Source organism: Ambystoma mexicanum, chromosome 12 (assembly GCF_040938575.1).
Source record: "Ambystoma mexicanum isolate Mex_15411 chromosome 12, UKY_AmexF1_1, whole genome shotgun sequence".
NCBI lineage: Eukaryota > Metazoa > Chordata > Amphibia > Caudata > Ambystomatidae > Ambystoma > Ambystoma mexicanum.
Window position 1 is genome coordinate 361,711,713 of NC_090936.1, and position 27,797 is coordinate 361,739,509.

At 45.5% G+C, this 27,797-nt stretch overlaps 1 protein-coding gene across 2 annotated transcripts in view; it reads left to right on the forward strand.

The window, feature by feature from the left end:
* Positions 1-27,797, forward strand: part of LMNTD1 (lamin tail domain containing 1) — a 2,112,860-nt gene that overhangs the window by 1,690,365 nt on the left and 394,698 nt on the right. For both annotated transcript variants that reach the window (XM_069628478.1, XM_069628479.1), the window contains exon 12: positions 17,387-17,573. In XM_069628478.1, coding sequence (XP_069484579.1) covers positions 17,387-17,573 — 187 coding nt within the window. The remainder of the gene's footprint in view (positions 1-17,386; positions 17,574-27,797) is intronic.

Sequence of the window (27,797 nt, forward strand, 5' to 3'; positions counted from 1 at the left end):
ACGGAGTGGCTCCTTCCCTTGACTGGTGGGGACAACCAGTTTTCACCTTCTTTTCGCTTCTCGAGGTATCTCGTGGCCGCCTTGCCAGTGCCAAGCACCCCGGCAACCGGAACCCCACCACTTTTACCCCAACCACGAAAGTCGGTACAACCCTTTGACCGGAGGACTCCGCGGCTGGTTTCTTCCCGGGCAGTGCAACGACCTTCTTCTTCTGCTCTTCTGCGAGAACTTCTTCTCTCCTGACCGACGTCGAGCCTTGCTGCCACTGCCTGGAACAACTGCCACCGCTGGAGGATCCTTTCCGCTTAAGGTACCGTGTTCCGCCTGGCTTCCCTTGCTACCGACTGTACGGGGTAGATTTAGCCCCCGGCTTTCGAACCTGGGAGTGCCTGGGACACCCTGGCTAAACTTTTTAAGCCACTCTAAACTCTTTCTAACTCTTTGCAAGACTTTGAATCCTTAACAACAGTGTGATCTTGGGCACATTTTCGCTCCGGCTACTCTAAGAGTGGGCCCTGCCTAGTGACTTTTGCTCACCTGGGACTTTGTGCTTCTTTGAGTCTATTGCAAGTGTTCTGGACCTTAGAGTGGTGTGTTTAACCCATTCCTGTTTCTTTTTACCCCTTTCTTGAACCTACTAGAGTGTCATCTAACGTTAAGCGCTCACCTCTGTTTTAATTATGTGGTGTTAACTTAGAGTTGTCTAGATAGGAGTAAGGGTTGGAACTGCTTTCATTATAACTGTGTTTGAAGTGTTTTTACTATATTTTGCTAGAGTGATTTCAACTTATGTGTGTTTTATAAATAAATAACTATATACTTTTGAAACCAAGCTCTGGTCAGTGTTTGCTTGTACTATTGTGTCTGGGTACATATTGTGTATACTTTGCATACTGCCTAACTCTTCTTGAGGGAAGTCTGACTGCTCAGCCACAGCTACCAGGTAAATCTGGGTGGTGCAGACTGCTACCAAGTGGGTTTACTGCTATACCTGTAGTCTTAAATCTTTTGCAGTGTTCCCCAAGGGAACTGCACAGGTTTCTGCCTAACAAACGTTAATCCTGGAGACCAATTAACGATCCACGTAGTTTCCTATAGCCCCACTATCGATGTATGCCTTTATTGCATGCAACCGCTTAGGCTGTTCCGGATCTACGAGGACCATTGGCACAGTGAAATGCGCGGTCTGAGAGTTAGTTTTCAAGCTCGGCAAGCGGACCCCTACGCTTGTCGGGCGGGGTCGTTTCCCGATACAGAGGTTTCATGGATTTTATCAGCGGCTCCTACCACCTTCCTGGGCAGCCTTGCCGGGCAATCTCGTAGAAAGTGTCCAGAGGATCCACAGTAAAGACATAAGTGCATCTGCCGTCTTCTTTCACGTTCCTTTTGCGTTAAAGGTCCTTTAACTCCTCCGATTTGCATTGGCTCAGAGGCTTCAGCCCCCTTGAGGTTAGCGTGGGTCTTGACTAACACCCGGATCTCAAACTTGGACCAATCAGCTTTTCTGTTTTGCAGTCTGTGATCCAATTGGACCACTAAGTCTATATATTCTGAGCATTCTTGGGGCGGATTTACCACTTGGGCCAGGACATCTTTAAGTTCTCCGCGTAGACCTCGATAAAATAACGTGATTATTTTATCTTCTGGCCACCCAGTTTCCACAATTAGTCTATTAAAGGTTGCAATGTAGGAAAGGAGGTCTTGATTGCCCTGTCGCAGAGATAGAAGTTCGTCATCTAGAGCCTGCCCCTGGGAGTGACGAGCAAATAACCTATCCATGCTTGCTTGAAATCCTTGAAAATCATGAAGAAGCGGGTCATCTTGAGTTACCAGCGGAACTGACCAATCGGCAGCACTGCCGCTGAGATATGACAATACAAAGGCTACCTTGGTCTGGTCATTAGGGAAGGCTCCAGGTCTGCACAGGAAATGCAAACGACACTGATTCATGAATACGGCGAATCGTTTGGGGTCCCCAGCAAAGCGTTCGGGTGGGGCCAGCAGCATGTTTCCAGGTAGATTTATCTGCACCGGGTTACTGGAAAGCACAGGAGCGGGGTTCCCTCCGGAACCGGGTAAAGGGGTTTGTCCAGCTTGACCTTGCAAAAGCTGTGTAGCCAGGTCATCAGTTCTTTCCTTTGTTACAATCACTTCCCTCCTGAGAGCACTAGTTTCTTGACGAGCGGCGTGTACTTCGGCCCGTAATTCCCCCTGTAGTTGGGCCAACTGGTCAGTCTCAAAAGTTTCCATAGCGCCTGGGTGCGAATTTGTAGGAAGACTTCGCATTCTGTAACGCTCACCTGGCTCCCACGGAGGCGCTGGTCTGGGTTGCTGTGGCCTCTTCAAGCGTGATGCGCAGAATTCGGACCACCGATTGAACAGGACCCCCAAATCTTGCTTGTCGGGCCCGTAGGATTATCCTTCTGCAGATGAGAAAGGGGATTAACTGTCTGCCGAATAGTGTGCTTGCTCCTCCCTTCCCCCATTCGTTCCTCTCTTATTCCTCCAAAAACCCCGGTTTAAGCTCACCTTATGGTTTGGAAGGATGAACTCTCCAACCTGCTTCTGTTGCAGGGGCGCGCGTTCATCCAGTTACTTCACTGGTTTTCAGAATAGCGCTGGCACATCCACTTGACTTTTCTGAGCAATACGCCGTAAGTATGAAGATGCAAAAGTTCAAGTGTGAGCCTCCTTTTATGTTGTCTTTTCTGTCCTTTATTTCAGGTGCAGAACAAAGGCGATGCGTTGAGGGGTTAAATTGCCGGTGGTAAAATCAGGTGAGTTAGTGATGAGGGCGACCCCTCTAAATGTCTTTATAATTCCCCAGTAATGTCTTTTGTCCTTTCCCCTAGGGGCCGGGGTGCGGTCCCTGCCAAAGATGCGGGGCCAACCCGAGATGTGGAATGATTCACCAAGAAAATCCGGTAAGTAATATGGCTAAAAATGTCCTTTCCCCATAGGGGCCGGGGTGCGGTACCTGCCAAAGAGGCGGCGCCGACCCGAGATGTGGAATGGGTTCACCAAGAAAAGCCGGTAAGTAATATGGCTGAAAATTCGGCTTTCCTCTTGTGTTCCCTTGCTCACCTTTTGTCTCTTCTTCTCTCCCCTAGGTGCAGAGATGTGGTGACCGGTGCTGAGAGCCGCGATGGAGCCGGGCGGCGTCTCGGGAACAGGTGAGTGAAGCGCAGCGCTGCAGCGAGCAACGCGGTGTTTTTAAATGGAAGTCTTCCTTCAGGAATGCTGGCGTGAAGATTCTGGATGCAGGTAAGAAGGTTGAATAAATTCTTGGTTTTCACCTTTCTCTTCTCTTATTCCCTTACAGGTGTTCCCGGTTCGAGGCGGGCGTGGCTGGAGTCCAGGTGCAGGAGCAGACACGGCGAGCGTTCAGCTGCTGGGATGCAGAACAACACGAAGCACGTGTGCCTGTCCGGGCGTGGCTTAAATAGCTTTGGAAGAAGTTCCAGATGAGTATTCTTCCACAGCCCCACCCAAGTAACAAAATAGTTCCATCAGAAAAATAGTTCCTCCTAAGCCTCATTTGGCTTGGTTCTTCATGCAGCATGGTCTGCATCAGGTGAGAGTGCAGCATGGTCTGCTTCAGGTAAGTGCACCAAACACTTCCCCTTATGAGCCTGGCTCCAACAGCGCCAGGACAGAGTCCAAAGAGCCCCTATAAAGGGCCACTGGGCTTTTACCCAGGGGCGTGATGCCTGCTCCCGGGGGTGCTGGGCCTGGCCTGGTGCTCCGGGGGTAGGCATCATGACAGTTCTTGAGTGACTGATTCATTGTTCTGGTCTCCCAGGTTTATTTTACTGTGTATTTCTCGTACTTCATACCCACGTTTCAACAGCTATTTTCCTTCTCTTAATATTAGCTCTTTGTCTGATGTCGCCTTCAGATGTAGAATCACTTTGTCGACTCGGTCTTCGTCGATGTATTCTACCACTGCTATGTCCTTGTTTCTCAATTTTCTCAATCTTGACACACAATGAAGTAGGAGCAACACATTTTTCCGGTTCAGATTTTGTCCTCGTTTTCTGCGAGCAGGTTTTCAATCAAGACCTTCTTCACCGAGTGGCCCCTTTTATTTTTTTGTTTTTGCGTGTATTTTCTTTCATGATCGTGTCTCTGTTCCATGCGTGGCTGCTTTGGATTCCATAGCTTGTTGTTCTTTCTAGCGGAGTCAATTTTCATCACTAACTCGTCTTTTCGTGTCTTTTCTATGTTTAGTAGTTTTCTTTTCTCATCCATTGTTAAGAACCCTCTTCGTACTTCACACTCTTCCTCTTCGGAGTCGATTTGAGAGTTCTCACATACCCTTTTCCCTGTCAATTTCGACCTTTGTTCTTTCTGAGTTATTTGAACTTTCTCCACATCTTCCATTGGATTTATCAAGGAGCTGTTAGCGGCCTCTTCAATGTAGTAAGAAGCATCTTCGATCAAATGTCTTGAGCCAATGGTCGACTCCAATTCACTTTCTTCCTCATTATTTTCAATCCTGGCCTGTCTTTCAATTTGCTTTGGGATCACACGGGGCGGTCGACCTTTTTCTTGGCTGTCTGGCAGTTTTACATTATCTGTTGATTTTATGTTCCGAAAGAACGCTCTTGCTCCTTTCTTTTGCTTGCTCTGGACCGTTTTCGTGTTTTTCGGTTTACTAATTTCTTTTACCTCCTCTTTTTTTCTTTGCGCCCCTCTTGAGCTTTCACCCTTGTTTTTTTGGATGCCTGGCCCTTGTGTCGGTCCAAATGCAGGGTATAGCTCATCCTTGTCCGTGTTATTCTCCTTCCCTCCCCTTTCTCTCATTTCAATCAAGGAGTCATCTTTATCCGAGCTCACGTTGTGCTTTGTGGCCTTCTTGATGGTTGAGTCCTCTACCTATTTTTGGAGATTGTTATTTTTGACTTTGTTTCTGGCGCTTTGTTCTTTTAATTGTCTGTTTTTCCCCTAAGCTAACGGTTTGCTTGTCACCTCTTTGTTTGCCTTTTTGTCGATTATGCTTTCTATGCATTGGTGTTGGTTTTCTCTGTTTAGTGGATGCGTTCGTCGAGAGTCAAGCACGTCTTTCCTATCTTCTATGTATCTATTCTTATTCTCAGGGGTACGTGCTTTTTGGTTCCGCTCTTGAGTTTTCCACTGTTTTGTGCATCCATTTTAGTGACTCTAACATTGCATTAGTCAATTGATCTTTCTCATGTCTATCTCCACTGGCTAGGTCAAATAATCTTCGTTGCCACGCTGCCGATGTTTCTGCTTCATGCTTTAACCTTGCTTCAATTTTTAAAGCGGTAATTTCTTGTGCGGATAACTTTAACATCAGCGCTAGAAGTACTTTACGTTTTTGCTGATGGATTCGTACAATTTCATGTACGGGGCCAATGAGATGGTTAGCGCTGCCATTACATTATTCTGTATTGTGTTCCTGTCTCTATGGAGAAACCCACATTTGTCATTGTTGTGTCTTTGTTCAGCAGACTCTGTTTTTCTTTTTCTAGTGACTTTTTGTTGTTGATTTCATTCCTTTCACTGTTTCGACCCATTCTCTTTGGCGTAGTTTCACAATTTTCCGTTTGTGTTGAGATTGCTACAAGCATGACCTTGTTGTTAGATTTTACACCGTTGTGAATGGGTTTGTTTGGGTTCCGTCTCTTCAAGGCGAACGTTGATTGCAGGCATCTTTTATCTTGTGGAGATGACATCAATAGATCTGTATCTTCGGCATTAAAGACCAGCTGGAGACCTGTTCCCAGGTTAGAGTTTTTCCCTAGTCGATATGTTTGTGGGACGTCATACACTTTTGGTCTCGCTCCGAGATCCTTTGTTCGGCCCCTTATTTGTGTTGGACTGCTTTCGTGGCCGTTTACAATTCCTTTCTCATTTATTGTTCCCTTTGTTGTTTTTCCTTCCATTGTTTCGATGAATTGTTCTCGCCATTCCTGTTCTCCTATCTCATCTGCAATTGAAATTTCATGACTGTGACTCCTTTCCATGTTCCTTTTACAATTACTGTTTGTTCTTTACTATTTGAAGTAGTCGGTTTACCTGTCTGTGTAATTCGATCCCTTCTTTCTGTGTGATTTCTCTTCTCTGACTCCTCTGCTTTATTAAGGATTCCAACTTTCTATATTCTTTCTCGTTTGGCCCTGCATCTGGTATTGATTAGTTTTTAGTTTTTTCATCCTGTTTGTTCTTCACTTCTTTTGTCTTTAGTTGATCTTGACCGTCGTTACTTGTATGCTGCTTATTTCCTTCTATTTTTTTTTATAATAGCCAAGACCTCTTGATTACTTCTGCTGTTTCCTCCATTGTGAATTTAACCTTTATCACTCGTTGTCATTATTTCCAATGCGTCTGAGTAGATTGATTCAGCTAAATCGTCACTGAGAGACATCCTGTCATTTTCCACGAGATACCCGCTTTTTTCACTCTTTTCATCTGTTCACTGTTTTCCATTCTTATTCTGTTTGTGCATGGTAATTAAATCTCCTTCTTGCTCTCCTTCATTCACTCCATTTGTTGTGTTGATGCCGCCATCGTTACTTTCTAAATTGTTACTCTTTCCAATACTTTCTTCAGTTTCCACTCTTAAAGCGCTTCTTCTTTTGTGTTCAGGGTCCATGATCAATCCTAAGTCCATGAGTTCAGCATCTGTCACATTTAAATGGACTGATGGCGTTTCTGCCATTTGATTTATTACATTCCTGTTTCGGTCCATTCCGTTGGCTGGCTGCATAGCCCCTTCTTCTGCGATTAGTTTGCATGATGGCGTTGCCGGGTAAATGTCCTGTTTTTGCTTTTTGCTTTCACCATTTTCCTGGTTTTGTGTCCATGCATTTTTTTGAGGTATTTGTTTGCTAAACCCAATTTGTATTTCACATGTTATCTCAACTGTTGTCTCAATACTTGCCATTGTGGTGGGTGTTCTAATCTCCAACAGACTGTTTCCTTGATTGTTGTGGGCGTCAAGATCGCCTCCTTCCCTCCCTCCTTGCCTCCTGCCGGCCTTTTGTCTCACAGTACTTTCGTTGAGTGAGGTCGCAGATTTTCTTGGACTGTCTAAATTTAAATGGGAGAGAATCTTACCTTTTTCTTCAGTTTCTGCCTGCGCCTTTGCAGGTCTCTCGTGCTGGTGTTGTGACAGTTTTGAAGTCGCTCTCGTGTGGCGGCAAGCAACTAAACCTGCGGCAGTGGAATGGATTGCCACCTCTGTGATTGATGATTCAGAAGCCATTCCGCCTCGCGATGACTGGCGAAGACTGGACTCGCCTCAGACTCACGCACGGGCGCTACGCGCCTCCAGTCACGTTATGAAGGGTAAGTGTGTTCAAAAATTAAAGAGCCAGTACTCCACTCCACTCCTGTAGTCAGTAGCCTCTGCAGCCTCACCAAAGTTTGCCGAGCTGCACGGCTAAAGTTGAATCAAAAGAGAAAACTGGAAACATACTCAAAAAAATCCATGAGCTGACTGGCGAAGACTGGGCTCGCCACGTACTCACCCGCCTAAATTATTATTATTATTAGGGTTTGAGCACAGACCTAGCATCGGGAAGCAGAGCGCTTTACAATCATAGGGGGAAGAACATGGTGTGGGAAGGAGAGAAGCAAGGGAGTGGAGAACTAACAACATAGAAAGGGGAGGGAGAGCAATTTGTCAGCAAGGGATCTACAGGCAGCAAGGGGAGCAAAGAGTGGGGATCAGACCACCCAGTCTGGGGTAGGATGGTGATTGGAGGGTGTGTTGACCTATGTCTTAGGGAAGCCATTTCTTGAAGAGGAGGGTTTTGTGCTCCTCCCTGCCCAATAAAAGTGAGGGGGCGTGTCTGGTGTTTATGGGGAGGAGGTTCCAGAGTCTTGGGGAATAGACAGAGAAGGCCTGTCTTCTGGTTCTTTCCTTTCTAAACCGGTGGAGTTCAAGTAAGCACATAACATTACTTCTGATGGATCATAGGCCTCCAAAGATGCTGAGTTTTTCAGTGAGGTAGTTTGGGGACTTCAGAGTGACAGCCTTGTAGATGATGCAGCAGGATTTGAAGATGATATGGACTTGCAGTGGTAGACCGTGCAGTTTGGTGAGGGTGATGTTCTCATGTAGGACCCATGTATGGGGTGCGTGGGTAGTCGCCGAAAGGCATTCCAAAACAGCATTGGCACCATCAAAGTGCAAGAGGACCAAGGTTTGGACAGCAGATCTGAAATTGTTTTCTGGGATGAAGGGCTTGATTTTCCGCAGGAGAGAAAGCTAGTACCAAGTCTTTTGTGGCTTCATTGCTGTGTGCGGTTTGAAAGAAAGGTGTCTGTCGAAATTGAACCCTAGGGACTTGGCGCAGGTGGCCACCTGGGGTCTAAGACCTTTAAGGCGCATGGCAGAATGCCAGGTCTGGATGTCAGAGTGTTCGGTGTTCTTGGTCGGCAATAGAAATTCAATCTTGAAAATCCACAATTATATCAATTAGAGGCAGGCTTTGAGCCTATGGAGGGCTTCAACGGCAGATATATTGATGTAGATCTGTGTGTCATCTACATATTGGTGGATGTGGGTGTTGTGTGGAGCGATGAGGGTTCCAAGTGGTTCCATATAAAGATTCAATATTATGGGGGAGATGATGGATCCTTGCGGGACTCCACAGGTGACAATTTGAGTTGGTGATCTGGAGGAATCCATTTGTACAAACTGGTGGCAATTAGCATGGTATGATGTGAACCAGCTGAGGACGATCTTGCTGATCCCCATGCAGCACTGTAGATTGTCGGTGAGTGTTGGTCTACTGTGTCGAATGCTGCTGAGAGGTCAAGGAGAACCAGGTGGCAAGGATGGCCATCATCAAGGATTTTAAGGGCATTGTCTATCACTTTGATGGAAGCCGTTTCTATGGTGTATCTGGGTCTGAAGCTAGATTGGAAGGACCAAAGGAGATTGTTGACTTTGATCTGTTGGAGGAGTTGCGTGGCTACTGCTTTCTTGAGGATTCTACTTAGGGAAGCTGGCTGGTGGGACGGTATTTGCTGAGGTCATCAGAGCACAGTGTTGGTTTCTTAACAAGTAGGAGGATTCGGCTGGTGTTGCCAGGGACAATGACGTCGCAGAGGAAAATGTTGTTGGCATGCCTGAGAGACACTGTGGTGACCTAGCCCTGAAGTCTTCTATAAAGGAGGTGTTGGGATTTGGTGGTGTGAAGAATGGAGTGTGGTATCTGTGGTATTACCCACTATATGGTTAAGGTAGAGGCACAGAGGCACCCCAGCCAAGGCTGTCAACTGGCAACAATAGATGAGCAAACAAGGTCGAATCTCAAGGGCTGAGACTCAAGGGAGGTAATGCAGGCTGGTTCTTAGGTACAGTGAATCCCCAAGCCCCCCACAAGGGAATGTCCACACATTGTTATGTGCTAACACAGTTCTTTTATTAGATACAATAAGGTGTAGGTGAATATATAAAAATAAATAAGACTCACTTTGTACTCAGGGAAACTCTACTCCAATAAGTATCACACTATTATACAGTACTATGTGGTACCATAGGTATTCTTAGCTTCAGCAATAATTCCCCCACTGGTATATGTCATAAAATGCACTTAAGTTACTAAGCGCTGTTTAACTTAAAAACCACAAATGTATAATAAATGTAGGCAATTACTTCAGACCATTGGCAGAATAGTAAAAGTGTCCAAATGCAATTATGTGTGGAGATCCCCCCCAGCTGTGCAACCTGAAATAAGGTAAGTTATACTTTGCTTTTATGTTAATGCCCAATCTTTAAATGTTCAGTAATTGACTGTTTTTTCTCTACAGTCCCAGCACCCCAAATCTGGGAAGCAACTGGAGAGCTGGGCCCAAGACAAATCCAGGACCCTTGTATTACCCCTACAGGAGGAAGCCCCTCTTCTTCGTCAAAGTACCTTGGGTGCCTTGAAAGGTGAATTGGTGGAGTCTCTCAGCATTACTCTAAGATGCCCCTCGAGAATGGGCCCTTTTCTAGAAGAAAAAATCACTGGGTTTTCGCTGTGAAGCAAGAGAAGCAAACCAAGCAGTGTTGGAAAAGCATCAGAAAGGTTGGTCGCAGTGGTCTCCTTGATTGCATTATTACGCCGTCTGTGGGCGTCCCACAAATCTGAAACTCACTGTGGACCTAGACAAGACTTGGGAGGTGAGAACGAGTTCTTTGTTTTTTGTTGATAGCCTTTTGTGACGATGGGTGCAGTGGCATAATTAGGTGTCGGGTTTCTTTGGTTTGCTGTTTGTCGCTGGTTGATTGTTCGTTGCTGTAGCTGCAGCACAGGTGACAGGATGGCTTGTGGAGAGTTGGACTCGAGCACTGGACTGCCTTGCAGACCTTCACCAAGTCTGGACCCTCAGGACTTGTTCTTCAATGTGGAGTGTCGGGAAACCCACCAGCAGGCACTTCTCTGCAGGCGGCGACACTGATCTTCCCCAGCTGTTGAAAAGAGGACAGATGTCGAATCTGCAGTGTAATTTCTTAAGATTTCTTCAGTTGGTTGGAACTTTGTAAACTCTGGGCATCGAGTAGCACTATGCCAGGGTACCCCCTCTTCTGGCCAATACACTGCAATCTGGCTTTCCAACAGTAACAGACAGTCTCTGGACCCTGGACAATGCTGGTGTACTTATTGGGCACAAGATGTTCAGTCACTCTTCTTCAGGACCCACAAATATACCTCTGCTGGACGGCAGACACACAGGACTGGCTTCCAGGACACTTGGGGTGAAGAACAGCAGCTAAACAATTTTCCCTCATAGTTACGGAAAGAGATTACCTGTCCAAGTCCTCTCTCTTTCAGTCTTTGAATTTGCACAGCATCCTTTTGGTGAAGAGTTGCAGCAACAGACTTCTTCCTCCAGCTGGATTCAGGCTGCATGTCCAAGAAAACTTCAAGCTTCTGACACAGAGGTAAGTGAGGGGTCTTCTGATATACACAAATCCCCTTATTCACTCTGGTTGTGCAAAACTCAGTCAGCCAATCGCACACAGGTGCATTCATGCAGCACCCAATCAGGCTCACAGGCATTGAGGCCATTCGCCCAAAACCAGACACCCAATGTATTAGGGGCAACTCCCAGCCTTTCAGAGCACACAACGCATTTGCTCCAGTTTCAGACAGGACTGGCTCTGGGAGACTACAGGCATTGTAACAAACAACCAAAACCAGACACCCATAACACACAATGGGAGTTGACTCCTCTTTCCATTCAGTCAGGTTCCACCCCTAGTGTGCACCCAAAACAAGCAGTCTCTGGGAAAGACAGCCCCGGGGCCATACATGGTCCTTCCACCCAACATCCAAACAGAGGAAGGGAACAGAGCCAGGGCTTCTCAGGAATTTGAGAAACAGGAAGGAAAAGACAGTGTCAGTAGCCATCTTACCTTTGATCAGGAATCCATTGATTCCTATGGCAGGGCCTGGGTGTCCCAAAACAGGGGTGTCCCAGAGCTCCAGCGAAATCAGCATGTAATTGGTACCAGCCCATACCCTGCTCTGTGGGGCAACACACAGGTGCTCAAAACATACGCTAGTGGTACCAAAGTGTACCCCTACCCATGGGTGTCGTTGGGGTATCCCATGGGTCTTGTTCACCAACAATATAAAATGAAGAGCTGCACTGCCAGGGGTCCAAACGGGACTCCTGGGCCGAAAACATGCAGGAAACATAGACTATGGGACTAGTGGGACAAGGGCGAGGATGCCCTGTCGCTCTAAAGCATTTCCTACATCACAGGTGGTCTGTAGACAAAGTGAAAGTGTCTGTGTCCGCTGAGGAGAGTGGGGAGTGGCAGGAAATGTTTTGAAAAGAGCCAATGGTGGCGACGTCAGTTGGGTGCATGTCCATGATGGCTTGGGAATGAGGGCAAGGCGTCTTTCCATCTTATTCGGATGGCGTTGTTGTAGAATCCTATAGCTGTTGCGGTTGATGACATTTAGGATGAGGGTGGAGGTGAATGCCATCCTGGTCCCAGTAATGAAGATGGAATACAAGTCATGTGGGATATTGTGGTCGTTGATCTCTACTAAATGGTTGGTTGCTGAGCAGACATTGCGAGAGTCATTTTTCGTGTAGTCGGGGATGATGGCATGCTGATGGGGCATATGGTGACCGGGGTAAGATTGCTGTGATGCAGTGTCCATGATGTTGTTGGTGAGCGGTGATGGTTGGGGTGGACTGTTAACAGAATGGGGTAAAACACATATTCGAAGGAGCTTACCCAATGTTAGAGGAGCTAGGGTTCTGTCCGGGCACCTCCCGGTATGAACAGAGCCAAACAGCAATTGTTTGTCTGCCATTTACTTCGGACACCCAGGTGAGAGTACCCCTTACTCTAAGAGCTAAGAAAGGAAAGCAAGAGTCAAGGCTAAGTAGGTGGTTGGGGTTTAGGTCATGAGACCATGATCCACTAGCATCTGCTCACCAGCTACAAAGGAAAAGAGGCAGCCTGGAAGGCACAAGAACTGTTGGTGGGTGGAGCAACCGAGTGGCAGGGCCTGGTCACGTGACAAGGAGCCTCCTTGTTGTCTACCTGGAGCGGGCCTGGAGTCCTTACATAGCTGTCTGCAAGATGGAAAAACTGGTGGTGAGCGGGGCAACTGAGTGGCAAAGACTGGTCACATGACATCAGACTCCTCACTGCTGTAATTGTAGTTCTTAAGCTCTGACATGGTAATAGCCAGTTTTTTTTTTTTTTACAAGGAATACAAGGTGCATTATGGGACATGTGGTTTAAGATCTAATGCTTTCCAATGGGTAAGTAAAGTCAGAAATATGCATAACAGTAGTTCACGATGAACTGTGATAAAGTATTGCCAGCACCATCTAGTCTGCAGAGGGCCCATCCTATTGTTCAAGCGGTAGGATCATGACAGGTTCACATTGGGAACCCCCACTCCAGGTTTCAGACTGTAGTGTGGTTACTCTCTTGTTCTCACAATATTCATTGGTGGTTATTATGCACCTGGAAACCTTTGCTCTAGGTCCCAGGGCACAGAAGGGCATTCCTCTTGCCCTTTTCCAGTTATGGTTGTTCTTTGGAATCTTCACTCGAGGTGCTAGGGTGCAGCATAGTTGGTCTCTTGCTCTTACAATGTTCACCAGTAGTAGTTTCGTTCTTGGAAACCTTCATTCCATGATCCAATCTAAGGTGCAGTTGCTTGATTGGTTTCATAATGTTTCCTGTTTGTTACGTGCTTGGGAACTGTCTCTTTAGGGTGCAGCATGATGGCCTTATGGCTCGCGCAGTGTTCATTAAGAATGCAACCACCCTAAGGGATAGAAACCTGTTTTACCAAGTCCCTGAAGATCAACAACACAAACTCGTGGGAAGGGCAGGGAAAAAAAGACAATTACCGTGGAGCTAAAAGTAGATTGGCAAACAGCCAGGACTGGCTCACAATAAATAGAATGAAACTTCATCTAAAATGGTGGGCGGGACATATCGCAACATATTTTGACATGTGTAATTTGATTCAATCCAATTAATTTCGAATACATTTACAAAATAATATGAATACACATCAGATATACTGTACTAGACATGTTTTTCCTAATATATATTGCTTGTATCAGAAAACCTTCCAGAGCCATACAGACGCTAACATCTTGGGCTTGCATGCATAATGTGAAAATAAGCAACACGACATTGGGGGTCATTAAGAGGTAGAAGGTAACCATGCCTCTATTAGCTGCATGGCTACCCCCTTACTGGGTACCGGGTCCGGGTCTCTTGAATGAGGAATTACCGGGCCATTCCGACCTTGGAGGGCCCTGTAATTCCTCATTCAAGGACCCCGTACCTGGTACATCCCCATTCCCATTCAAGCCCCCATAGGGCTCAATGGGAATGGTGAAGGGGCTAACCACGGGCCCGTTCTTAGCATGCCGGGCTACTCGCGGGACCCGATATGCCGCTTGGTAAAACCCGGCGCCCTTAGCGGGTCCCGCGAGCAGAACTTGTAATGAAGCGGTAAGGGGTTGACGGCTCTGGCACCTTTACCGGTGCCATTAACCCCTTACCGCCAAGGTTGTAATGACCTCCATTGCCTTCAAATTCAATCATCTTGGAAGGGGTGTCAAAAAGCGTGAACGTGGTAATTCATACCATTTACAAGAAAAACACATGTGAATGTTAGATTCTTTTGAAATATTATCCCATGTACAGACATTGATCTACGATTTATTTCATGCTCGTTTAGTGTGGTCAATAATGTGTTTGCATGACTGTTAGATACTAATGTAAGATAATTCTCCGTATCGGACTCAGTAGTATTTTGATGTAGTAAATAGAGTTTCACCATTGCCACAATTTTGACACTTGTATAAAGTGAAGTGCAATGCCCAAATCCTGGCAAAGCAGTTTAACAATTTCAATATGCGGTAAAGGCTCCCTATTGCGATTGAACGTTGCATGGACTGATATGGTTACACAACACAATGAGGAAGGTTTGCCAAGTATTTACTTTCCCCACTAGAAAAATGGGCAATGGAAATGTATCTATTCTGTGCGTTCCATTGAGGATTCATAAAAGGTATAACAAGTCAGGTCAAATGCTGTGGCGTACACAGCAAAAGATGTACACACACATACAATAGCTATATGTATGCCAAGTAGTGTACTAGGTTGTATACTAATTGACCTCAGGAGAATTGACCTCGGGAGAATTGACCTAATTTAGAAGTTCAATTAGGACATATATGGGGGGGGAACCCCCCGCTGCGCCACACCCAATCCAAAACCCCCTGCAACTCCCCACCCAATCCCCTTATATTATTTATAATCCAAAACCAACCCAATACATATATAAAATTACTAAAATAATATAAAGGTCAATTGTGCAAAAGGTCAATTGTAAAAGGTCAATTTGGGTAATACCGTGTACTTATCTGCTTAGATCTGTTATGCAGAAAACATATTGAAAAAAACTGGGCAATCACGACTTGGCCACTAATTGTAACAGTTTGTGACAAATAGGGAGGGGTGCTGAACACACTGGGGGAAAAAACATCCATTGCCCTGAAAACGTGCTGTGCGTTAGCCCCTTCCTCATCTATGCCTGATTGTTCAATTTACCAGAGATATTTGGTCCCCCCACAGATCAGTGAAAGACCATAGCAGTCCCTTGTATATCCGCAGGATGTGATCTTAACGTCCCAAGCTAATGTGGGTATGTGCAAACTCACCAATAAGCCCCCCTTGTGGACAGGGTGGGATTGGCCCCTCGGCCTTGAAATCGGCCCTGGGGACTGGGGGCCAGTTTCTGGCCATGCCTGGGCCGGATTGGAAGAAAAAAAAAAGAAAAAAAGATATATATTTTATTTCACTTTTCTTTTTTTCTAAAAGCCTTTCACCCTTCGTAGGTCATTAAATGAGTACCAACACAGGTTGGGTGATATTGTATGCATATTTGTTCTATAAAAAAGACCTTAAGCGTAAGTTCTATACAATAACGTAGTATCATTTGGCCTTGAATGTCTGCTTGGTTCACAGTAATTTAGTGTAATTAAGAACAATGCTATTTGATGCCACTTCCTGTTTTGTCATGGGGTGAAAGGTCGTGTTTCATCGGGTAGGGTGACATCACTTCCAGTAATGTCATCAGAGGTCCAAGTGTTGTGAGGTGAGGGGTGGACCACTTTTTTGAGACGAGGGGTGGGCTACTTTTTTTTTTGGGTAACCTGTCCTATTTCTTGACCCAGTCCGACCCTGCTCGTGATGCTCAGAAGAGAATGCACTAACGATGAACCCCCTAAAAAGCAAAACAATGGGGGTCATGAATTAAGTCCATTAGCTTCTCCACATTTTACGCTCTGAAGGATTTGTATTAATTTGCAGGGTGAGCGGGATAGCAGATCAGACTCAAAGGGCCCGATTCATGGAATCTTTTGCACGGTTCCAAGTGACTTTGCACTGCTGAAAAGTGACTTTACACTGCCGACAAAAATCCTGATTCATGGAACTGTGCAAAGTGCATTTTTGCAGTGCAAAGTCATTTTTGCAGTACAAAATGCCTGGTTATCCACCAGCGTATATGTTATGCTGGCGGAAAACCTATTGATTCCTATGGAAACTGCCTGCCTGGAAACATCTGATAGGAATCCATCGTAAATGTCCCCTACTCCTGGATCTTTCTTTGGGAAGCATTTGCACTGTTCCCAATCACAAAGTGAAACCATGAACGATTTCGCCTGTGTTTTACTCTTCATTTTTCCACTACGTGATGGAAAGGATTAAGATTGCTTGGAGTGGACCTTTCGCACAGAAGTGAGCACAAAGCCTGCCCCTTCCATTCAATTTCCATTTTGGGGAAAAAGACCCCACGATGGCTTTTGTGGAAGGGACAATAAACTGAAGTTGACATATTGCATCGCTTGAACTTGCTGTACAGCAGCTTAAGGTTCAAATGCACTTCCGCTTAAGCGAGGGAGTGGGCCGAGCCTACACTGATGCCTTATGGGAACTCTGGGTGAACATGCTCACCCTCAGTGCTTAAGGGGTGGGTCCCATGCATGCAGTATTGCCCATTTGCACCACACATTTCTAAAAAGGTCTTACACCTATACAAATAGGTCAACTTGTTCTTGCACTTCGTAGAACAAAAAGTGTAAATGTTTGCCACATTTTAAACTTGCTGGCAACATTTGCAAATGCATTCCTAGGTGCTAAAACCTGTGCATCACACATGACTCCTATGCATTAACACCATCATGAAAATGGCACGTTGGCATTAATGCATGCCTGTTTTTTGGCTGGCAGAGCATTTGGAACAGGTAGAAACACTTATTACATTTCATTGCCCCTGCTTCGCTAGCAAAATTCACAAAAATACCCCAGTGCACAAAAACACCAGCAGAACCTGGTGTATAGCTTTTAGGTCAGGTTTTTATGCCTATGTTTGTAATCTGGTAACTTGCAAAGTAAGTCCCATTATGAGTGTGTTCATTTATAATGGCTGCTATTCCAACCAGCACCTGTCTTTCCTCGTACCACCACACTCCTAATGACACTGCGAAAGCAATGTGGTATGTTATGTGTAAGCCCATTAGTCGTGTGCCTCTCGCCGCCACAGTGGTGCTACGGCACTGAGGCCTGTCCTGATGGTGGCATAGTTTTCCCCCTCCCAGGATGAACTTCTGGGCTCTGAGGAGGAAACGAAGTTAACACATGTTTGGGGCTTTGCATAGATGGACACTGATCAAGCATAGTAAGTACATTTCTGGGCCTTCTTTTATGAACCAGTTTGGGGACTGATCATAAATGGTCGTAGGGGCAAGAATGGATGATATGGTGGCATGTGCTTGGCCCTTGTACCTCTGGTTTTTGGGCACTTGCGAGAGTATGGTGACTCCTTTAAGCAATATCCCTTTCCCTCTTTTGCCTGTTTAGTGCCACAGGAAACCTAAAGATAGCCGAGGTGCATCCGAATGGCCACTTTGTGAGGCTCTTTAACTCCTCACTTGACACAGAAGATGATGTCGGCGGTTACTTACTCCAACAAAATGTTCGTGGCTATCCAGTGTCCATGTACCGCTTCCCGCCGAAGATGAGGGTGCGGGCCAATGCTGCCCTTTTGGTAAGCCGTGTATTTATCCACATTCTTTTTTTTTAATCTTTATTTTCAATTTTTAATATTACAACATTACATTAAATAACAACAAGATATCAAAATAACTATGTACAAAATTACAAAGCAATATATAAGCCACCCCTCCCCCGTAGTCACACGGTTCACATCTTATAATATACAATTGTCTGCTTCAATATAATGAAAGAAATGTTCCCCAAATCTTCTTAAATGTCGCATTCTTGCCTTGTTTCCTGTACAAAAAGCTTTCCATATCAGCCTGGTTATGCATTTCATTTATCCAGACCTCCTTTTCTAAGGTAACAGCAGATTTCCAATTCTTCAGGATGATTTTTTTCCAACCATGGCACCTCTAAACAACCACTTCTTTTGGCATTGAGTAAGTTCTTCCAAGGTCTCATCATTCCCCAACACCCATGTTTTAAAGTCAAACCAATCCTTTCATTCAAGACCTTCTCCAAGATTGCACCTATTTCTATCCAAAATCCTCGCTCCTTTCTGCGAGTATTTATCCACATTCATTTACACTCCGCCAGTGGTATCAATTTAGCAAATGCACTTAGCAGCAGTTTTGCGACTGGCGTTATTGGGAATCCAGTAATGCACAGGATGCTGCACTGGGGCAAAGACGAGGAGGTCTGTGTGTGCACTATGTTTGCTGCATGACATAAAGAGAAACATGTTTATCCTCAGTACCATTTTTTTGTGGAGAAATTGGAACAACTTTTATGTTATTTATTGCATAAACAAATACAAAAATGAGTTTGCCTCTTGAGTTTTGTTTCCTTGGTTCCATATCATATGTAATGTGCTCCTTGCTACATGTAGAGCAAGCCCTGTTTGCTCCATTCCATATGCTGCTTGCAGAATAATGGGCCAAACCCTTTCCCTCTATTGTAAATGCATCTGTGCTATGGACTGAGGGAAAAGCTGTTTGCACCCTTCAGTGTTCCTGAAGCAGCAAGACTGCTCCTATAGCATGTGGTGCATGATTTAGCTCTGGTGATAATCTGGCCCCTGTCCTGCATACATGACTTTCAATGTGATACACATGTTCTACAAACTGTTACCTGCATCCCTTTAAGCTCAAGAATTGCAAGCTTTTTCTTTCATCTTTGTTTTCAAATGAACGATTCGAACGCCTTCAAGATGTTGCTTTTGCACATGTCTCTCTCCCCAGACAAGACCAACACTGAAGGGTTGCTTGTAGCACATTCCCGGCTAGGCTGGCAGCATAATAGCTCGAGATCCCTTTTCTCCGTAGAGTGCGACTTCTCTGTGCTTTATTCTGCAACTCTTTCAGCACATTTAAATTCTCATCTGTTGTCAGGCACAAGTTATTTTTTCGTTTCTGAAAATTGTGCATGAATAGTACTCTTCTATCAAAACTCTTTAGTTGGGGTTTGATGTTGGGTTTATGGCTGCGCAGTATAAAATGTTTTAAAGTAAAGTAAAAGGTTGCAGTTGTTTGGCCTGTGCATCTTGTTGCATCACAATCCTCCTGTGAATGTAAGGTTCCGAAAGATGAAAACTTAGGTTGCGGTGAGAATGGCCTCCGTTGTCTCAATGTCATCCTTCTTTAGCATCTTGCTTTTTTGGTCTTTGTTGGTGCATTGCAAGAGACTTTGCCGTGGAATAAAGTCCTTTAGCAGAAATGTTTGGGATGGAGTCTGGAGCAGAACTACATGCTCACCGTTCCTTAAAACCCCCTAAGGAGTATGTCCCAGTGTGAGTAGACTACAAGCAGGATCCCATATCCTCTAGGACGAGAGGCCTCCTATGTTGCGTTCCCAGGACAGCTATGACGGCCCTATCCTGCGTGACAAATCTACAGCAAGGGTGCCCAGAAAGCTCAGGAGTAAAATAAAGCTTCTCTAGGCCCCTATGAAATTTGATCACACAATAAAAAATAACTCCGCAGAAAAAAAATAACACAAAAATGAAGGAAGGAAAATTAACAAATTATTTGACCAAAATAACCAACTTTAGTAAAGTAGCACAGAAAAATACAAACAAACAAGAAAAGTATTTCTAGTAAGGAGTAACCTGGTTTAGAGCAAATGAGGACAGAGCAGGGATATTGTGGGTTTTACCACATATTCAAAGTATACCTTGATAGAAGGAAATGGGAACATAAAAAATAAGGGGTGCTGAATTGAATAGGGGGACAACAACCACACCAATACTAAATAAGTGACACATTTAATGAATCCTATGGAATCCTCACTAATTCCCCAACAAGAATCTCCTCCCATGTGGCCAGGAGCGGCAGTCGCTACCTGATCCTGACCCTTATGAGTCAGACGTAGTGAGCGATGCCAGGAAGAGGGGGCTAGAGACACAAAGAAAAGATCTTGTGAAACCCAAACCGCAGAGTGGAAGCAGCCAACCAGAATGTAAGAATGATTATACAGTATACCACTGAAAGTCATATGTTGTATAAAATTGTGAAAAAAACATTCTCAAATCCTTGGATGAAGACTTAAAGCAATATACTCAAGAGGGTCCACCATTTGTACACACTAGAGCTCCTACATTGAAAGCAGCACTAAGTCCCTCTTGTTTAAAATCTGTTACCATTCAGAAATCGTGGTTAAGCAAAGAGCTTAAAGGTTTCTATAAATGCGGGTCTTGCACCATGTACTAATATGCAAAAGAGACCCTGGAGATTCACATCAATGTGGAAAAACCATGTACTATCTAATGGTGAATGTATCAATTGCAGATCCAAGTTTATAGTGTATGGGTTCATCTGTATCTGTGGTCTAACGTACATTGGGATTATCATTCGGGAACTCCGGGTGAGAATTTCGAGAGCACTTGAGTAAGTTGGGACATGATGATGTGAGATTTCCATTCTCAGCACATTGGTTGAAGCATCACCAAATGGGAAATAATGAGGACATTCACTTTGTTGGGTTAAAACATGTCTCATGTGGGATAAGGGCAGGTGACACAGAAAAGAGCCTCCAACAAGCAGACGCAAAATTTATTTTTCAATATCTCACCATCCAAATGGGTCTTAATACAGACCACAAGATGGTTGTGTTTTTGTGAATGGTGTGAATTGGTGCTGCATGCCAGACAGCACATTGAAATGAAATGAAATTATAGTTTATTTATATAGTGCCTGTACACAATGTGTTTCAAAGCGCTTCAAGGCAAGGGAGGGAACATGGGAAAATACAATGACATTCTTACAGGCCATGAACAGTAAGGATGTGAAATTAACTGTCTTACTCGGCCTGCCGACATGTCAGATAGTGCAAGAGCTAAGACATAGACAAGGAAGGGAGGGGGAAAGTGGGAAGCAAATGGAAACAGACCGGTGACTACCGTACTAGGCCTGGCAACATTTCTGGTAGAGTCGGAGAAAGACAAATGGTGAGGAGAGGGGTGCAAAAAGGGAGAGAGTAACAAAACAAGTGACTATCGTACTAGGCCTGACAACATTTCAGATAGTGCTGGAGGGGGAGGGAGGAGGAAAAACAAGTAAGGAGAGGGGGAGGAGACAGACGAGATTGCTATCATACTAGGTCCAGGGGAAATTCAGAGGGGTAAGTGCATAGAAGAAAGTAAGGGGAGAAGATAGGGAAAGGAGGAGAGAACAGGGAGTAAGCAGTCAAAAAGAGTGCAGAAGCAAGAGGGGAGAGCGAATACAATTTCAGAAGTCAGTAGAAACACATAATGTTGCAAGCCAGGATACAAGATGAAGATGGGAACAGCATGATTCAGGGCCACCATGAGTACAAGATGCAAAGGAAGTCCAGCATGAGAGTTGAAAAATGGATGACGCACCCTGAATCAATGAAGTCCATAAAAGTCAGAACAGCTTAATAGTGCACTCATTTTGTATAGTTGTGGGCAGCTGCCTCAGTTTAAAAACATAAAATTGAATTTATAGAAACACATTTGCATTATGGGATTTGAAAAGTAACTGCATGAAGTGCCAACCATGCTCCACATCCTCCTGACAATATTGGAGGTTACGATTGTAGAGGCTTATTCTAAGCATTCGTTTAATTGGTCCGAGACGACCAGAGGAACCAATGGCTGTAGATGCAATTGTTGAAACTGTACTGGCGCTCCTGGTTGTGTGTAATTGGGGAGCCACGCCGGGCCGCGGTGCACGCAAACCGCAGCGCAATGAGGGACACGTCAAGCTCTTTCATTGCTTTGCTCGCGACTGCCTTCCGAACAGGGAGGACGTTGCAGCGTTTATTATACGTCACCATGTAGATATAACATTCCTCTTCTTACCCACGAAACAATAAATTATATTCTACTCATGGTATATCATGCATGTCTCTACTCGCGCACAGTCACTTAGCTTGTCTGGCAGCCTCATGGTCATTGTCAGGTGGTATCGGCTGTGCTGCCATCTGGTTAGGCTTGGAGGAGATCTGGTATGGCTGCTGGTTGCTCGATAGATGTTCTGGCGGCCACTAGGGTCAGAATCAAGGTTTTCTGGCTCCCCTTCGTCTTCCTCAGGATGACCCCTGTCATGAGGAACGCTAATCTGGTGCCATCTTTCCAGGTGGGTTAGCTCTCTTGTCTTTGGTTCTCCTTCATCCCCGTCGTTGTCCCTTCTCCGGTCACTGCTTTCCCTCCACAGTTCATGTTCATTCTTTCTCCTCCTTCTTCGCATGTTTCTCTCTTGTCTATCAACGTAGCTTTTTTTCCAGCTGTGGTGCAGTATGGAGCATTGTAGCATGGCCCGAAACATGATGTCAGCTGGGGGTGTGTTTGTTGATACGTGGGTTGTTGGGTGATGGTTGCAGAGGAATCTGAACAGTTCGATTTCCCACAGGGCTGATTTGGACTTTGCAATCCTCAGGACTTTGTTCAGTGTCCTCATGAATTGTTTGACGTCCCTGTTTGCCCGGAGACATCTTGGCATGATGAGGTGGTGGTGTGATCTGGAGGTCTTCCATGTATTTGGTGAACTCTAACCCTTGCAAAGGTGGTCCATTGTCGCTCCTCGGCTGCTTCACCAGTCCATGGGTTGCAAACATTTTATCCAGTGCCAGTATGTTATGTTACTTAGCATTTATATAGTGCCTTATGTATCATTGGTATGATCTTAAAGCGCTGGTAGGTTGAACGCCCTCGGGAACCGTAGTTCAAGTCAGCTAGCTGTGTTTAATTAGGATGATGAGGAGTATGTGGCTTGTGTTAGTATGAGAATAGCTATACCGAATGTGTCATAGTATCGCTGTGTTCTAGTTGAGTGGTGGTCTATAGGAGAGAGTAAGCGTGGTAGTGTGATATGGTGGTTTTTGTAAGGTAAACGTAAAGCCGTTCCATCCACTCTATCCATTCCATCCACTCCGTGCGTTCCGTGCACTCCATCTGTTCCATGTACTCCATCCGTTCCATGTACTCCATCCGTTCCATCAACTTCATCCGATCCATCCACTCCATCCGAAGGATCCATTCCATCCGATCCATCCACTCCATCCGATCCATCCGTTCCATCCACTCCATCTGTTCTATCCACTCCATCCGATCCATTCACTCGATCAGTTCCATCCGCTCGATCAGTTCCATCTGCTCTATCCGTTCCAGCCACTCCATCCGTTCCGTGCATTCGGTGCACTCCATCCTTTCCATGTACTCTATCCGTTCCATCCACTCTATCCGTTCCATCCACTCTATCCGTTCTATCCACTCTATCCGTTCCATCCGTTCCATCCACTCCATCCGATCCGCTCCATCCACTTCATTCGTTCCATCCACATCATTCGTTCCATCCATTCCATCCACTTCATCCGTTCCATCCCCTTTGTACATTCCATCCTCTTTGTACGTTCCATCCCCTTTGTACGTTCCATCCCCTTTGTACGTTCCATCCCCTTTGTACGTTCCATCCCCTTTGTACGTTCCATCCCCTTTGTACGTTCCATCCCCTTTGTACGTTCCATCCCCTTTGTACGTTCCATCCCCTTTGTACGTTCCATCCCCTTTGTACGTTCCATCCCCTTTGTACGTTCCATCCCCTTTGTACGTTCCATCCCCTTTGTACGTTCCATCCCCTTCGTACGTTCCATCCCCTTCGTACGTTCCCTCCCCTTCATCTGTTCCATCCCCTTCATCTGTTCCATCCCCTTCATCCGTTTCATCCACTTCATCCGTTTCATCCACTTCATCCGTTTCATCCACTTCATCTGTTTCATCCACTTCATCCGTTCCATCCACTCCATCTGTACCATCCACTCCATCTGTACCATCCACTCCATCTGTTCCATCCACTTCATCCCTTCCATCCACTTCATCCGTTACACCTACTGCATCCGATTCATCTGCTTCATCAGTTTCATCCACTGCCTCCATTTCATCCGTTTCATCCACTGCATCCGTTTCACCCATTGTACCTGTTTCATTTGTTTCATCCACTTCTTTCCTTTCATCCACGTCATCCGTTCTGTTTATCCGTTTTAATTTACACCAGTAGTTTTAGTTTTCCATTTTCTCGGTCGGGTCTCGATGCTGGATTGTTATTTTTGATTCGGCAACTTTGGGTTACTGTTTATTGTCACTGTTTATACTTTTTGTGTTAAGAGTCAATTTTTAGAGGAAGAGCCATGTTTTCAGTAATTTGCGGAAAGACATGAGGTCTTCGGTGAGTCGGATGTGGGGTGGAAGTGAGTTCCACAGAGTGGGGGCCAGAGCTGAGGAATATGATCCTCCTAACCTAACTGAGTTGGTTTTTGGTATCACTAGGAGGTGGGCAGAGCTTGATCTTAGAGTGCGTGGTGGATGGTAGGGTTTTAGTTTGTCCTGAAGATATTGAGGTACAGTTTTATGCATTGTTCGGTGTGAGATGCATAAGGTTTTGAAGATCACCCTTCTGCCAACCGGGAGCCAGTGCACAGTTTTGAGAGCTGGGGAGGTGTGATCTCTTGGGCCAAGTGCTAGTAGCAGTTTGGCTGCAGCATTTTGTGCATTTTGTGCTCTTTGTAGTTTAGTCAGGTGGTACGCATGGACTCCGAGGTATGATGACTTCTGCTGGAGTGGAGCAAACACTCAACCTTTGGGTAGTGAGAGTGTTCATCATTGATGACTAGGAGGTAGATTCCCCTCTTCGACTGTACAGAAGTCGGCGCACCCCGACTCCCATTGTGATGTGTTTCTCGGTGCGTTCTGTATGGGTTCTTGCTTTGGCATGTCTACAGTGGATAAATATGGGAGGCAGGTCGTGACCACGTCTTCCACTTTGGAGTCGATGTGGGGGAGCCATACACAGTCCCTGATTCTGGCTTTTGTGCGCACCATCCCTTGGTGTCCTTCGTGTGCCAGTGCAATTATTCTCCCTTGCAGGGACCGGGGGGATCAAGATGTGGACCCCTCTTAGGATGAGTCCTACCTCCGTGAGAGATAATTCATGGCAGACGGTGAAGTGCCCATAAAAAATGATCTTGCTTCTGTGGTGCGCTTGTGGTTGTGTTGGAGAAATGTGTTCCACGCCCCCCCCCCCGGATGGCATTCTTCATCAAGGTGCAGCATGGGTCATCATTTGTGGCTTCCATGAGCTCTGGTATGCTGGGGGGCTTTGCTTTGTCCACAATGGAGCAAATCTGTTCCACTGTCTCGCGTGACTCTGGTATTTTGGATTCTGTGGCAGCACGTGGGTGTCTCGATAAGAAATCTGCAGGGTTTTCCATTCCAGGCTTGTATATAAGGCCGAACTCATGTTGTTGTAGCTGGAGCATCCTTTTGCCCACACGTGCTGGGGGGTGTGGCGCTGAGCCTGTGAAGATGGGAACTAGTGGTTTGTGATCCATTAATTTTTTGAACTTCCGTCCGTACAACTAGAGGTGAAAGTGTCTGCACCCCCACAGAATGGCAATGGCCTCCTTCTCTGTGTGTGAATAGCATTGTTCTGCGGGAGTGAGGGCTCTGGATGCGTATGCCACAGGCCGTTTGTCTCCCACTGGGGAGGTTTGTATTGGGGGAGCCCCCAATCTGACCGAGCTTGCGTCAACATGTAACTGTTTGTAGGTTGATTTTGTATTATGCCATGGTGGTCCTGGTCGACAGGGCTTCCTTGATGTTGTTGAAGGTATCCAGGCATTCCGCATTCTCAGTCCCATTTTGAGCCTTTTTTGATTAGGTTTCATAGTGGTTCAGACATGGTGGCCAGGTTATTTATGAACCTCCCACAGTAGGTTGCCATTCCCACAAAGATGCGGATTCCAGTTGGTGTGGTGGGGCGTGGTGCTTCTTTGATGTTGGCCACCCTCACTGGGTCGGCTGAAACGCCCCGGCTGTTGAAGATGTAGCCAAAGAATGTAAGTTATTCCTTGAGGAACTCACATTTGTCCCTGTGTATGGTTAGGCCTGCTGTCTCTAATCTCTCGAGGACTGCCGCCACTCGAACAATGTGTTCCTCCTCGTCTTTTGCATGCACAAGAATGTTGTTACTGACTTTCAGGACTCCTGAGAGGTCTTGCAGGACGGTGTGGATTGTCTGTTGAAAAACCTCCGCTGCTGACGAAGTCCTGAAATTCAGGCGTGGTTAATAAAGATTTCTCTTTACTGTACCTTTCGTTCCATCTTCATGGACTGACAAACTTTTTGCTTTTATTTTTGATCTTGACCTGTACTTTGTACAGTGCAGTGAAGCCTTAAGCATCACTACACTGTCTTTTGCTCATCTGTTATGGGGAAACTGACATGTCCTTCAGGCTGTCAATACTGGGAAACCTTGTTTCCCTGAGTCTTGTGACTTTGTTACTACTTTTAATAACTTGTTATCACTAGTGGTAACTTTTATCATTGTACAATACAGTTTACACTGCAGTACAATGGGGGTACACTTTTTGTTTTGCCCCAGACTAACACTCAGAGGATTGTTGGTTACTCTAGGCGGGATAAAAGGATAAGCTGGTGGCAGCAGTGACCTTTTCCCATTTTTTGGGACTTTTCATTTTAAGCTTTACCGCATTTACCTCATTTGTCTTCGAACTGCGGGTAGTGTCGAAACATGGCCGTGCCACATGGTTCTTTGCTTGTCCTTTTGCCATCTTGTTCTTTAACCTTCTTCCTTGCCTGTGACACTAGGAAAATCCTTATAAGGACTTCCAGTGCCCAGGAAAGCAGAAGCTTTTGGCGGGCTACTGGAGGGCTGTGTATGTGTGCTGGCAGGATGTGGGCTGGGACTGTCTGGTCTCAAGACACAAACTGGTTTCAGTGTGTCTGAGTGTTATGCATGAGTGTTCCCGCCTGTGGTCCTGATTGGACCACTGCTGTGGTGTGTGTGTGGGCTAGTAATGCTATTGGCTAGTGGGAGTTTCAGCTCTTACCTGGCTTTTAGGATAAGAAGAGTACCCCTGCACCCATTCTTCAGAGATCCTGGAGAAACCTGAAGGAGCCAAGGCTTCTATCTATCAATTACTTGACCCGAGACCAGTCCTGAGAGGGTTCTACAGCGAGTCTTGCTGCATTGTTCATTCGAAAGTCGTTGCACCAGTGAAAGACACTAATTGGAGATCAACTAGAACCTGCAAGTCCTGCGAATCGAGGACTGTGACTAACAGCAGGAAAAAGCAACCTCTGACCCTCTTCCTTTGTCCTGCCAAGTATTGGGAAGAATTGGAGTACGGGTGTAAGTTACAGTGATTCTTACCTTCCCCTAAACTCCCATTAAAAGTCTATGGGCTTATAATAAACTTTATAATTGCTTGCCATTGCTTGCTTGCGCAAGACTCCTGAAAGTTGGGGTTACTTCTGTTAGCTAGTTTAACGTGTACCCTGACAATTAGAAACCTTCACTGGACACTAGGGACCCTACCTGCATGTTGTCCTGCCTTACAGATTCTGTTGAACTTTACCTGAACTATTGGGCAAAAGGCCCCAGACAACTTAGGGCTGGACCCTTTAAGTTGGGGATAATTCTCTGTGGACCTTAAGTGCATAGTATAACCTTACCTTTCCTTTGCATGAGTTTGTGATGTATATTATCCCCTCTGATAAGTGAATGTATATATGTAATCTATTTTACCTAGTGTTGTATTATAAGTTTTCTTGCCAGTAGTCATTTTTCTATCGTGTGTTTGGCCAATAAATGATAACTATATTTCGAGGGGATTGGGTCCTCCGACGTATTCCATATCTATGACATGTAATCACCACAGCTGTGCTGCTTCGGAAACTTTTTTCGGCGTCTGCGTCCTGCGTCGATGACGTCGATGCGCCGTCGTCGAGGACCTC